Source organism: Ammospiza nelsoni, chromosome 5, assembly GCF_027579445.1.
Source record: "Ammospiza nelsoni isolate bAmmNel1 chromosome 5, bAmmNel1.pri, whole genome shotgun sequence".
NCBI lineage: Eukaryota > Metazoa > Chordata > Aves > Passeriformes > Passerellidae > Ammospiza > Ammospiza nelsoni.
The window spans coordinates 48,686,870-48,699,283 of record NC_080637.1 but is presented as its reverse complement, the minus strand read 5'-3'; the positions used below and the strand labels follow the sequence as shown (position 1 = coordinate 48,699,283).

At 53.7% G+C, this 12,414-nt stretch overlaps 2 protein-coding genes across 2 annotated transcripts; one reads left to right on the top strand and one right to left on the bottom strand.

The window, feature by feature from the left end:
* Window positions 1-482: 482 nt before the first annotated feature.
* NAGA (alpha-N-acetylgalactosaminidase) lies at window positions 483-6,076 on the bottom strand. The gene is made up of 8 exons (XM_059471666.1): window positions 5,860-6,076; window positions 5,321-5,495; window positions 5,001-5,178; window positions 4,627-4,721; window positions 3,792-3,953; window positions 3,133-3,330; window positions 2,778-2,921; window positions 483-2,518 (listed from the first exon to the last, which is right to left on the bottom strand). Exons 1-8 carry the CDS (start codon window positions 6,021-6,023, stop codon window positions 2,336-2,338), a joined length of 1,299 nt encoding a protein of 432 aa, XP_059327649.1. The 5' UTR covers window positions 6,024-6,076; the 3' UTR covers window positions 483-2,335.
* Window positions 6,077-6,536: 460 nt separating this feature from the next.
* Window positions 6,537-9,450, top strand: PHETA2 (PH domain containing endocytic trafficking adaptor 2). Its single transcript, XM_059472954.1, has 3 exons — window positions 6,537-6,615; window positions 7,576-7,671; window positions 8,197-9,450. Exon 3 carries the CDS (start codon window positions 8,205-8,207, stop codon window positions 9,003-9,005), a length of 801 nt encoding a protein of 266 aa, XP_059328937.1. The 5' UTR covers window positions 6,537-6,615; window positions 7,576-7,671; window positions 8,197-8,204; the 3' UTR covers window positions 9,006-9,450.
* The last annotated feature ends 2,964 nt before the right edge of the window (window positions 9,451-12,414 follow it).

Genomic DNA, 12,414 nt, shown 5'->3' with positions numbered 1-12,414 from the left:
CCCTGGTATGTGGCTAAGCTGGACCTGGAATCAAGTAACTGGGGGGAGTGAAGAAAGTGGGGCTTATCCCCTTTCTGCCTGGGAAGGGTGGAAGGCTGGCTGGGGCCTGTGGTTATGCCCAGGTATCCAGAAGTGGCACATGTTCCTGTCCCATCACTGCTTGTAGCAGGGGCCGTGTCACCACGCTGCTGCTCATTACAGCTGCAGTCACAGCACCTCTTCTATGTACATTACACCAGAGGGGAGGCCTTTAAAGTCCTTAAAAGAAACTTCTCAGCAGCAATGGAAAAATAAATATATAATAAGGAAAATGGCACTTGGCTATAGATTGTTGTGCCAAGGAATGCTGCTACCCTGCTGAACATGCTGTAACTACTGGAAAGCAATTTCCTACTCTGCATCAGTGCAGTTTCTGACAGGAAACCTGTGGTGGTGTTTGCAAGGGTCCCAGGATGAGGGAAGAGATGAGAATCTTGACTCCATGGTTCAGAAGGCTGATTTATTATTATTTATATAATATATATTATTATATAGATAACATTAAAAGAAAATGATATATTAAAACTATACTAAAAGCATAGAAAGAAGGATTTCATCAGAAGGCTAGAAAAGAAAGGAAGGAATGATAATAAAATCTTGTGACTGACCAGAGTCCAAGACAGCTGGACTGTGACTGGCCATTAATTAAAAACAACCACATGAGACCAATCAAAGATATACCTGTTGCATTCCACAGCAGCAGATAGTTATTGTTTACATTTTGTTTCTGAGGCCTCTCAGCTTCTCAGGAGAAAAGATCCTAACAAAAGGATTTTTCATAAAATATGTCCGTGACAGAAACCAGTTAAATTTCCTAGCAAAGTTGTTCCTGTTTTGAGGTAATGACCGTGTAATCCTACATTAACCAAGCATGTATAGCTAGCAACACATGAAACAGAATCTATGATCTACTTCACTTTATTTCAATCAATTTGCCTCAATCACTCCCCAAGAACAAAGCCAGCTCATTGTTTTGTTGGCAAGACCTCCCTTATTAGAACTGCAAGCGTTGTGTTCAGTATGTTGATCCTGCAACTGCCGAGAAAGTTTCTGGAAGGGTTCAGAATCAACCATTTGGTCCTTCAGGAATCAGAGTGGACAGATAACCAGGAACCCTCCCACAGCTGAATAGAAATAGAGAATTTTTTTCCTAATCTAAACTGTATTTCCTCAGTCTGAGGCTTAATCTTGTGTCACCTAGAACTCCATAGGTAATCTGCTGTATGAAGGTGAAGCAGTTGAAGGCTTTAGAGTGTCCTGATGCTCACTTCCAGTTTATTAGTGTAGGTTCCTCCTCAGGATAGAGATGTGGACTCAAGAGCCCTTGGGAGAAGAAGCCTTTCCCTGAGATACCCTGAGTTTTCAGCCTGCTGAAGTAGGATCTGATCCTCCTTTTAGCAGAAATTTCCTTCTAGAGAAAGAAGGATGCAGCTTTCAGCTTGGAGGCATCTGTGACCAACTCCAACCCAAAAGACTACCACAGCTGAGTATCAGCATCTTCCTGCCAGCACTCCTACACAAAGTGCTATGGCTCTGCAGTTTTTGGTGTGTACCACAGCACAGCTCCAGGGGTTGTGCATGGCTCATGGAGATTTTTGCCCTGCTGTAAACTTCTACCAGAAGAGCTTTAATACAGTGCTAGTGCACACAGTAGGGTGCAGTAGTGCTGGCCTCTGGAATCCTGGCAGCAGGAAAGCAGAAAGCCTCACTGCACAGGGCCATTATGTCTCCAAGAGCTCTTGGTCCTGCTGGGGATACATGGGAGGGATGCAGCCCAGCTGGCAGCTCCTTATTCTAAACCAAGCTGATAAAAGCAAAAGAAAGAAGGTGACAAAGTCTAATCCTTGAGGTTAATGCCATCACACACCTGGGGGAAAAGGGAAAAGGGGATGTCTCAACCCTAGGAGATATTAAAGCACCCAAAGCCTTTCTACAAGTGTAGTTCAAACAACCCCTGCAGCATCCAGTAATACCCAGCTCAAAGCAATGAAGTTCTCAGGTGTCAGAGCTGACAAACATCAGTAGTGGTGTACTCTACTTGTATGGCATTTTCCACAGGAGCATCTCAAAAGGCTTTGCAATCACTGAGGCACTATGCTCTGCACACCCTTAGGCAGTGGGTAACAAGAATTCCTGGTTTATGCAGACGGAGCAGACATCATAAAGCTGGTACCAGGGGATGGTCACTGCCCAGCACTGCTGGGCTCACCAGCAAAAGGCACTTGTGCAGTGAAGAGCCACGTGCCTTGGGGTCTCACAGTTCACCCTGGCACTGGTCCACATCCACTAGGCCCTGTCACAGAAGGGCTGGGTGGAAACCCTCACCAGGGGCTTGCTGCCTGGCAACATGCCAGGGTTGTACCGGGAGTGCCATGGGACGGAGATACCACATCACCACCCCCGAGGGGTTAATAACCACTGAAAAGTTGTCTGCTGTTCTTAAGGCCCCAATGATCTTCCCAACATACACGTCTTGTACCTGAAAGAGAGAGATGGAGCTACCAGCAATTCCAGACCTTTCATCTTGGGCTCCAGCTGTGGTCACGGAGATGGAATAGTGGGAAAGGGCACAGCAGTGGGCAACAGAAGAGTGACCCAGTGGGCAGCTGCCCCTTCATCCCAGAGGCATGGGGTGAGAGTACTCCCTCTCACCCTCCCAGATCGCATAGAGATCTGGGAAGAGGGGGATCCATGTGCCATGGGACTGCCCTGCTATGCAGTGTGTCAGTGGGGCTCACCTCATACACAGCATCCTCAGGGAAGTGGAGCTTGGCCAGGCTGGTGGTGTAGCGGAAGGGCATGTCTGTCCTGCGGCTGAAGAACACAAGGGCACTGGCAGCCCGCGACAGTGGGCGCAGAAACACCTCGATCTGGGATTTCTCCTAGCGGTGGGGATAGGTGGGTGAGGCAGAATTGCCAGGAACAGTGTAACAGAATTCTGACTTTGCCCTGTGGGGCTGCTACACCAGCAGGCCCACAACTCCCACAGCTCTCTTGCTCCTGTTTCTCTGCATCGCTTCCCTCTCCCTCCTTATTCTGATGCTCTGTGCTACTCCTGTCTGCTCTCCCAAATGCATCTGCTTTCCCCCTAACCTTGACAATCCTGCGCCCCTGGATTCCCAGGGGGTCCTGGTTGATCTGGATCATCAGGCGGTTCTGCAGGATCTCCTTGGCACTGGGGGAGATGGTGCGGAGATCCGTGGACATGAGGAGCGGAGCTGCCATCACTGTCCACAGAGCCATTTGGGAGCGTGACTGCTCGAAGCTAAGGCCAAAGTTTCCAATGATGAGCTAGAGGGGAGACAGTGAAAAGACGGAAGTAGCAGAAAAGGGTTAGAAACTTCTCTGCTTGTCACCTGTGGTGATGCTGCTTCCTGCTGGGAGGGAATGCACAAGGGAAACCTCACGCACACTTTTGCTTCCTCTTAAGTAGTCCACCACTGCCATAGGAGATCTCATCCCTGCTAGCAACATACACTCATTAATACCCTTTGCTTCAGCACTATTTGCCCTAAGGCTGTGCAGGGAAGGACAAGAACACCTGAAGAACTTGAGAGGTAAATTCAAGTGGTGAAGGGTTCATTGCAACCACAGTGGTTTTTCCCACATCTTAGCCAAGGGCAACGCCAGCTTTGCCTCTGCAGCAACAGGGCTTCTGCTCCTGGAGCTTTTCCTTTGCCCTGCCCCTAGAAGGGGATCCCTGGAGATGCTCGTCCCCAGACAGGGTCCAAGCACCCATCACCCAGCCACACCATGTCCGGGTCGTTCCAGTGGCCGGGGCCAGCTGCCGGCTGCAGCACGTCCTGGTTTGTGAAGAACCAGTCCACAATGGAAAGGACACTCTCCCAGGAGTCCTGGATGTCGTCATAGTTACGCCACAGGTTGCAGATCTCTGCCAGGATGGTGTAGTTCACCTGGCAAGGAGAACAGTGTCAGGCAGGAGACAAAAAAGAGCTGCTCTGCAAGGTGGGGGAGGCAGGGGCAGCACTGTTGAACTGTTGAGAGCTGCACTGTCCAGCAAGTGTGTAAAAGACACAGGAATCTGGAGAAGGGCAAGGAGGGAAGGGTAAGGAGGCAAGACAGAGTCATATCCCACTATGTCTGGGCACACCCCAGTGCTACAGGATGTCTGGCAAAACAACACAGAGGCCATGGGGAAATCTGATAACTTATCTGCTACAAGAATGAGAGCACCTCAGGACTGACTCAATAAGTGAAAGAGGAAATATGTGAGAGCAACCAATTCTCGAGAAACATATACTAGGAAGATTATCCTATTTCAAGCACTGAAACCAGACAAGATTGTTTCACAAGAAGACTGTCAGGACCAACCCCACACCATCTGATTAGAGTGGAGAGGATACACTCCAGAGCCTTCTTTCCACAAACTCCCATCACCTAGCTGTATTGGGACCCGCAAGTGTCCCCAGGTGCCTGGCAGGAAGGCCACATTCCCTCTGGGACTGCAGCACCATCCAAGGGTGGAAAATTAAGTGGGGTGTAACACCCTGCTCCTAGTGCTCCAGCAAGAGCTCCTCCAGGGCACAGGGGACATGAGAACTTGCCAACAGATGGAAAAACCCCTACCTTGGGGGGAAGACCCCCCTGATATGCTGGCCAGCTGCAGGAGTAGACAATGGGGCGGCCTGTGGCGTTCAAGGCCCTCGCCATTTCTGGGTATCCTTAGGGAGAGAATATGACAACCAGTGAAGGGAGTGGCTGGTAGCAGCCCATGTCCCAGTAGCAGCCTTTGTCCCAGCCCACCCAGCACAGGGAATACTAGGCTAGCCCAGCTTCCTTCCTTACACCAGCTCCAGGGCACACAAACTCCCGCCTCTTTTCCCAACAGTTGCAATAGGAGGCACAAGGGAAGCACTGGGTGGCCCAGCGTTGCTGCAGAGGGCCAGCTGCCCCACCCCAAGCAGCAGGGAAAGGAATGCCAGAAGCTGGTGAACTTTTACCCTTTGCCTGCTCCTCTGCGGACGAGTAGCACCCATCCAGCTTCAGCATGTCTACACCCCACGCTGCAAAAGTCTGGGCATCCTGCTTCACATTTTCCAACGTAGTGCCTGGGTAGCCCCCACAGGTGAAGACACCCAGGTCACCATAAATGCCCAGCTTCAGGCCCCTGGCATGGACCTGTGAGGAGAACAGAGCTGCAAGGAGCAAATGAAGGGATCCAAGGTGTCTCTCAGGTACCAGACTCCTTTTTTCCTTCCCAGCTCTCCCACCATACTGGCATGGGGACAGAGATCCCCAGTGGCCCCCAGCAGGCACTCACATAGTCAGCCAGAGCCTTAATTCCGCTGGGAAATCTCTTGGGGTCGGGAACCAGCTGTCCGGCCACATCCCGCTGCTTGGCAGACCAGCAGTCATCCATGTTGATGTACTCGTAGCCCAGCTCCCTCCAGCCATCCTCTGCCAGCCGGTCTGCCATCTCGAAGAAGAGCTGCTCGCTGTGGATTGAGGAGGCATGGCAGGCTGAGACCCTGCGACCCCCGTGCCTCAGCAGGTGAGGCAGGCAGAGGGATTTGGGGTTAACTGGGGGCTCTGGAGGGCTGGTCCGGGCCATAGGAGGGTCTCCAGCGCTCCTATTTGAACCCTATACATGTTTATTGATCTCACCGAGGTGGAAGCGTTTCCCCGGCTGCCTGAAAAGCCTGGCCACATCCTTCAGCTCTGGACGCTCTCCGGCCCAGCACCGGGGCGCCTGTGCCTCCCGCCTCCCATGCACCATCCACCGCGGGGTCCCAGGGACCCAGACGGTGCCAGAGCCATCCCGGGCCTGAAGTTCGACCTGACCGAGCCCCATCCACTGACCTGATGCAGTTGTGGGGATCAGCCTGGCAGTCCACGTTGCAGCGGAACCTCTCCCAGGACATCCAGCCCATGGGGGGAGTGCGCGCCAGCCCGTTCTCCAGGGCCACGCAGGGCAGCGCCACGGCCAGGGCCAGGGCCAGCCCGCTCAGTGCCACCGCCTCCATCGCTGCTGCTGCTGCTGCCGCCGCGGCACAGAGCACGGAGCGGCTCTCCCGGCCCGGCCCCGCTCACATGATGCCGTCCGCATCAGCTGACGGACCGTCCACGCCTCCTTCCCTCCCTCCCGCCCGCCCGTAGCTACCGCGCCCCGCCGGTATCGCAGCCCACAGCCGTGCCGCCCCATTAATATCGCTCCCCAACTTGCACTCTGTCCGTGCTGCACCCCACTGTGGCTGCACCCCGTAGCCGGTGCCCATCAGAACTGCGCCCAGCCCGTACTGCACCCCGCTGCAGCTGCACCCCGTGGCTGGCACCCTGTCACCGCCGTCCCCGTGCCTGCTGCACCCCACAGTGATTCGGAGCGGGGGTTTAGGTCCCCCCCAGGCTGCGACCCCGCAGAGGTGTCGGGCTGAGCGAAGGGGTGCGGGAGGACTCGGCTCCGGTCTGGCTGCGGTGTCCCGGCCCCCCCGCTCCCCCCTGGCCGCTGGCGGGGCGGTGCTGTCGGCGCGGCGGGACGGCCCCGGCGGCCGCAGGAGCCTTCCCCGCCCGGCCGCGGCAGGGCCGGGGCCCCGCACCGCCGAGCAGCAGCGGCCGGAGGTGAGCCGGGCCGGGCAGGGGCCGGGATCCCGCCGGCGCACGGGAGGCGCTGGGCGAGGGCCAGGTGGCGCCGGCGCCGGGCCGGGGCAGGGCAGGGCGGCGGGGCGGGAGCGGCGGCGGGGCCGCGGGGGCGCAGCCACTCGACGAACTCACCCCTGGAGGGGCACAGACTCTCACAAAGACACGCGGCCCCATCGCACGGGCGTGCGCCCGCACACAAAGACAGAGCCCAGCACGGCACACGTGGGACCCCCGCAGCCCCCCCGCGTGAGGGCCGGCCCGCAGCACAGTGTGCCAGGCTGGAAGCTCCCCACGGCAGAGCACCTCCAGGGAGCGAACAGCCTTTCCTGGTGTCTGATCGGGGTCTTGGGCTTTTTTCAGCGGGGGTGCGTGCCCCCATGTCCTCAGCCGTGCCCCAGAAGCCCTGATGGGAGAGAGGGGCTCCGGGAGGGATTCTGGATGTTGCTCAGCAGTGGGGAGCTCCTAGCGCCCAGATGTGTCCTGGGAGTGGTGGCTGTGGTTTGTTTTCTGCATATTTCTATGTGTGGAGTTTTAGCGGTTGGAAATCCTTTTGCAATTGAACAATGCACAAAGGTTTGTACTGGCTCTGCCCCTCAAGGCTCTGCCCTCCTTGACTTGCTGAGTCGCCTACCAAAGGGCCTTCACAAATGGGACAGTGACAGCTTCTGCAAAACATTTACTTTTTTCTTTTAATAAACCCCAAACAAACCCAGGAGCCAGAAAACAAACCCACAGGAGCACTGGCCTGAGCTGGGATAGGGCTCAGGCTTTGAAGCAAGTGTATGTTCCCCCAGTTTTACTATCCCAGTTTCCAGTGCAGCTTGCCTGCACTGAGGACCCTGGATTTCTGAGGTGGGAGTGACGCAGCTCTTAGCTCTGTCAGTCCCAAACTGTTCTGGTTCATAACTACTTCTTCTTCATCCTTTTCCTCCTCCAAAGATGGTGCTCATCACGCCAAAGCCTCCAACACCCTCGGCTAGGGAGCAGCCTGGCCAAGGAAGGCAGCGAGGGTTTGCAGTCTGACCTGCACAGCTGGTACGGCACCTTGCATCCCACTGCTGGTGAACCTGCTGGAGCTGGGAGTTCTTCCAGGAAGGCTGGTGGGGATGGGTGGTCCTGTATGGAGACAGGGAGTAGGGAAAGGGGACAGAAATGCAAGTTCCAGAGCCCTTGGGTCTGAAACACCCTCCTTATCCTGCCTTCTAATAGAGAGCAAAATGAGTGCCTCGCAGGCAGAGAGGCAAATTTCTTTCATGTGCCCCATTAAAAACCAGCAAAGTAGTTCACCTGTGGAATAAGAAATTAAACAGCGGTGTTGGCATTCACAGGGAAGGCAGGTGTCTGGGTGGTGAGGCTCTGGTAGTGACCTCCTCTTTGCAGCAGCGAGGAACCAGCCTGCCCTTTGTAGGGTACCTGCTGGGTTAGATGCTGTCCTGTATCAGCGGCTGCTGGAATGGGGGCTGCTTTTCCCTGGGAGCAGGATCAGGCCTCTTCTGGGGGGGCCAGTGACATGCTCCTCACACCAAGACAACCTCTTCCCCCTCTCTCCTCTGCTCCTAGGTGGGGCGATGAAGCTGAATGAGCGGAGTGTGGCCCACTACGCCACCTGTGACTCGCCGGCCGACCACACCGGCTTTCTGCGCAAGCGGGTGGAGCGGCACCACCACCATGGCACCTCCTACCAGCGCCGCTGGTTCGTCCTCAAGGGCAACCTCCTCTTCTACTTCGAGGAGCGGGAGAGCCGGGAGCCCATGGGGCTGGTGGTCCTGGAGGGCTGCACCGTGGAGCTGTGCGAGGCCGCTGAGGAGTTCGCATTTGCCATCCGCTTTGATGACGCTGGTGCCAGGGCCTATGTGCTGGTGGCTGACGGGCAGGCTGCCATGGAGGCCTGGGTGAAGGCACTCTCACGGGCCAGCTTCGACTACATGCGGCTGGTGGTGAGGGAGCTGGAGAAGCAGCTGGAGGAGGCCTGCAAGAGCTTGGCTGCTTGCCGTAAGTCTCCAAGGAGGTCCTCCTCCTCTGGCAGGAAGAGGCATCTCTCCAACCCTGCCTTGCAGCCTCTCCAGGAGAAGCCCACCACCCTGGAGAATGGCTACTCCACATGGAGTAGTGGTGGTTGTGTCGCTGGTGGAGCCACCTCCCTTGACCACAATGGGGGGCAAATGAAGCCCCCGCCCCTGCCTCCACGCCGGCGCTCGGCCGCCAGCAGTGCCACAGGATCCCCATCACCTGGCCTCTCACCAGCCATGCTGGAGAGCCCAGTGCCACCAGAAACCATCTGCTTCTCCAAGCTGCACAACTGGTACGGGCAGGAGATCGCAGTGCTGAGACGGGAGTGGCAGGAGAGGCAGAAGAGGGGACACCCGTGACTGGGGGCACAGGACACAAGTCACTGGCCAGCTGATGCCTGGAAGCCTGTCCTGCATGCAGGAAGAGTAAAGTGAGGGACACTGCTTGCCCCCTGCCCTCCTGAATGGCTGAGTGTGATGTGTGTATGCTTCACTTGGGAGGGACTCAAATCTCTAAACCTCACATTTAATTTCCATGAGGCTTTATACAGCCAGAGAGTGTGTAACACCAGGGGAGCCACCTTTACTTAAACTCTCTCTGCTGGAAATAGGAGCTGCCCAAATCAGCAATGAACCTCAGCCAACAGGCTTGGCCACTTGCTGTCCTGACACGGCGGATGCTCTGGGTATTTCACCCCTACCTCTCCTTCACCACTTTTTTTTTTGTTGTTGTTGTTTTGTTTCTCAGTGTGGAAGTTTGCTTTTGGTCAGTACTTATTACTGTCTGTGGTCTTGTGCCAAAGTCCTTCTGCCTTTGTTCTTTTGCTGCAGATAAGGCTGGGCTCTCGTGAAGTGCCTCTGACAGGCCACTGGCCCTGGCGTGTGCCTCCAGCCTTGTGCCTCTCTCACTACAGGACGTGTGAGCCTCTGCAGCTGTTGCTGGCACAGCAGCTGGGGCTTTTGCATAGTTTTTTTGCTTTCATCTGCACTAACCCTTCTTTCAGCTAAATCCTTCAGGATGTGGATATCATGGTCTTGCAACAGTCTCTTTATGTGCTCATACTCAGCAGCAAGCCTGAAATGGAGACACAGAGCTTGGCCTGAAGCCTCAGAAGCACACCAGGAGCACTCCAGGGCTCATCTGGACTCTGTCAAGCGGTAACCAAGCCTGCTAATATCTCTGGCTCAAGGTTTCCCTGTTCCTATACAGGGATGCTCAAGCCTCTTTGCCTGGGCAGGAGTAAATGTCTCAGCCTTTGTTTAGACCACAGCCCCTGCAAAGTGCCATGGAGGGCTCAGTCAGCTCATGGGGCTGCTTGCCCAGGAGAGTGTCCAGAGCCACGCTCCTGCAGGGCCTCTCTCAGTGCTGTGGCTCTGCCCAGCTCCCGGCAGTGCTGTGCAGTTGGAGGAGAGGCTTTGAAGGGTGGGGAGGGAGAGAGGCCTGGTTCAGGAGGAGAAGTGAAGGTGTGGGAGTGAGTTATGGCTGTTGGCAGTGTCCAGGCTTGCCTCTCCAGTGTCAGAGCCATGTTGTTGCCTTCTACCAAGCCTGCACCCGGCCTGCTGGCGCTTCCCTCTGACTCTATGTCAGCATTGCTTGGCTGATCTCTGCAGCACATCCTGTCCTCCCAGCGGGCTGGGAGGGCTGCAGGGAGGGCATGCCTGTCACCTCACTGTGGAAACACACTTGTCCATCAGTAGGTCACAAACCTTGGCCACAAGGCACACGGTACAAGTAGGTGGGTGCCAAGCCCAGGGACTAGAGCACCCTTGGGACGGGGTGTAAAAATCTCCCTTATCTAGTTGCATGCTTCCCATCTGAAAACATTTAAGCTGTTTTTATTGTCCTTTTTTGATTAAAGAGCTTTGCTAGGAAAGCAAAAGCCCATTTCAGATCATGACTGGCTGGAACCTTTCTGGCCTTAAATACACTCAGCTTCCTACTTTGCAATGGCCTATAGAGATAGCCAATGCAGAAATGAAATTAATTCTGTTAACTCTTGGTGCCTTTTAAAATATGTCTCTGGTAGTTTTGGATGATGAGCTTCCAGTCTCCTGCCTAATTATAGCTCAATGGTATATTAGAGGAAATCAGATCTTAAATTAGATCTTACAAATTACTTTGGGCAGTGAGAATGTAACCTTCACTTGGGAGTAACACAATCCAGTCCTCTCCAGTTCATGGTTGTATTACTTCACAGCAAGGATCTTCAAATTCGGGAGGATTCTTTTTTTTCAGCTTTTGTGAAAATATTTCAGAAAAATTTGGAGCAGGTGGCCATGGGGCAAGGCCCTGGCTTCCTCAGCAGTTTAGCTGGTTGGACGTAGGGGCCATTTCTGCCTCCCTATCGTGCTGCTTGAAAAGTTCGGTACTGCAGCATTCCTGGCTGCAAATGTGTCCCTTTTCCCATGCCAGGACAGCAGCATCAGGGGATTGCACTACCTGTGCCTCCTTGCTCTGAGCATGGGTACTTTGGGACCAAGGTCAAATTTGTTAAGCCTTTTCCTGTGGTTATATTTTTTTAATGTAATAGAGAGATAATATTCCTGATGTCTCAGATTAACATAAGGCAGATTGACAGTAAAGACCCAACTTCCAAAACAAATCAAAATGTGGTGGCAGTTCCTACGTGAGACCCAAGAATTGGGAGTGACTTGAAAGGGAAGATAAATTAACAAAGCCAGTTTGTCAGAACTAAATCTGAGACAGTATTATTCATTTAAGGGCAGTTTCACTCTTAAGAAGCTTAGTGTGTTTTAATAAGCCAGGATTGTGCTCGTAACACTACTAAAGAGCTTATATTTAATGCTTTAATCTGTCCCATTCAAACAGCGCAATTTCCACACTACCTATCTTTGCATTAGCCCATATCCCAGCTAAATCCCAAATCCTGCAAATGAGGCACTGCACTCTGCTTCCCATCTCAGTGCATTTGGAATCATTCTATATTTTATTCTCCAGTGCTGACAAGAAAATGGCTGAATCCCGATCCACATTTATACTCAGCCCAGCCATCCATGCCTGGGCCTCTGGATGGGCTTGATCAGGGTTTCCTCACCCTCCCACTGTTGTAGCAGCCATGTTGGAGCCTTGCCCAAATTTGTGTAGGAGTACAGGTTTTTTAATGATCACTGCCACTTGCTTCATTAGACAGGAAGCACCTGAGTGCTGCCCTCCCTCCTCAGAGATGGGGCTATGGAGCCAGCCCAGCTGAGTTGCTTGTGCTGGCAGTGCCTTTGAAGCAGCCCCCAGGCAGGAGGTCAGGATTTCAGCTTCCTGGGGTTGAACATTCGGCTGGCTAATGGAGCAGCCTGTCTGTCTTCCTGCAGGCAGAGGTTGTTACAGGAAAGGCAGGGAGTTTTCATTGCACATTGTCCCTGGCAGCAAAATAAGGCTGATTGCCACCCAGGGTTTTTCTCCAGTCGTTCAAGTTTGGACTGTTTGGACTGTTTCATCTCCTGCCTCCACTTTCCCTTTTTAGTTTTAAACGTAGAGAATGTCTATCAAAACAGGTTCCTAGGCAAAGGGGCAGCTGAACACCGAAGTTGAATGGGTACTGTACTTAAAGTACTGAACTAAGATCCTTTTCTAAGAGTTTTCTTTAGTGCACAAGCGATGAGAGGAAGGTACTGAAATGTAAAAGAAATTGGAAGAGGAAGGGCAATTCTGACATGGCCTGCTAAAATAGTTGATTTAATCCTTACATTTTTCTGAGGCTAGCATTTCATATTTGAGCCCATTTTTTGGCCACGGGGTGGACAATCATGACCA

Bases quoted from the DNA above. Each gene is read 5' to 3' on its own strand.
- NAGA (XM_059471666.1), bottom strand. From the start codon at position 6,023: ATGGAGGCGGTGGCACTGAGCGGGCTGGCCCTGGCCCTGGCCGTGGCG. The intron at 3,331-3,791 runs GTGTGGCTGGGT...TCTCCCCTCTAG, and splicing joins ACTGGAACGACCCGGACATG to CTCATCATTGGAAACTTTGG. The intron at 2,519-2,777 runs GTGAGCCCCACT...TCTCTCTTTCAG, and splicing joins CTGAGGATGCTGTGTATGAG to GTACAAGACGTGTATGTTGG.
- PHETA2 (XM_059472954.1), top strand. From the start codon at position 8,205: ATGAAGCTGAATGAGCGGAGTGTGGCCCACTACGCCACCTGTGACTCG.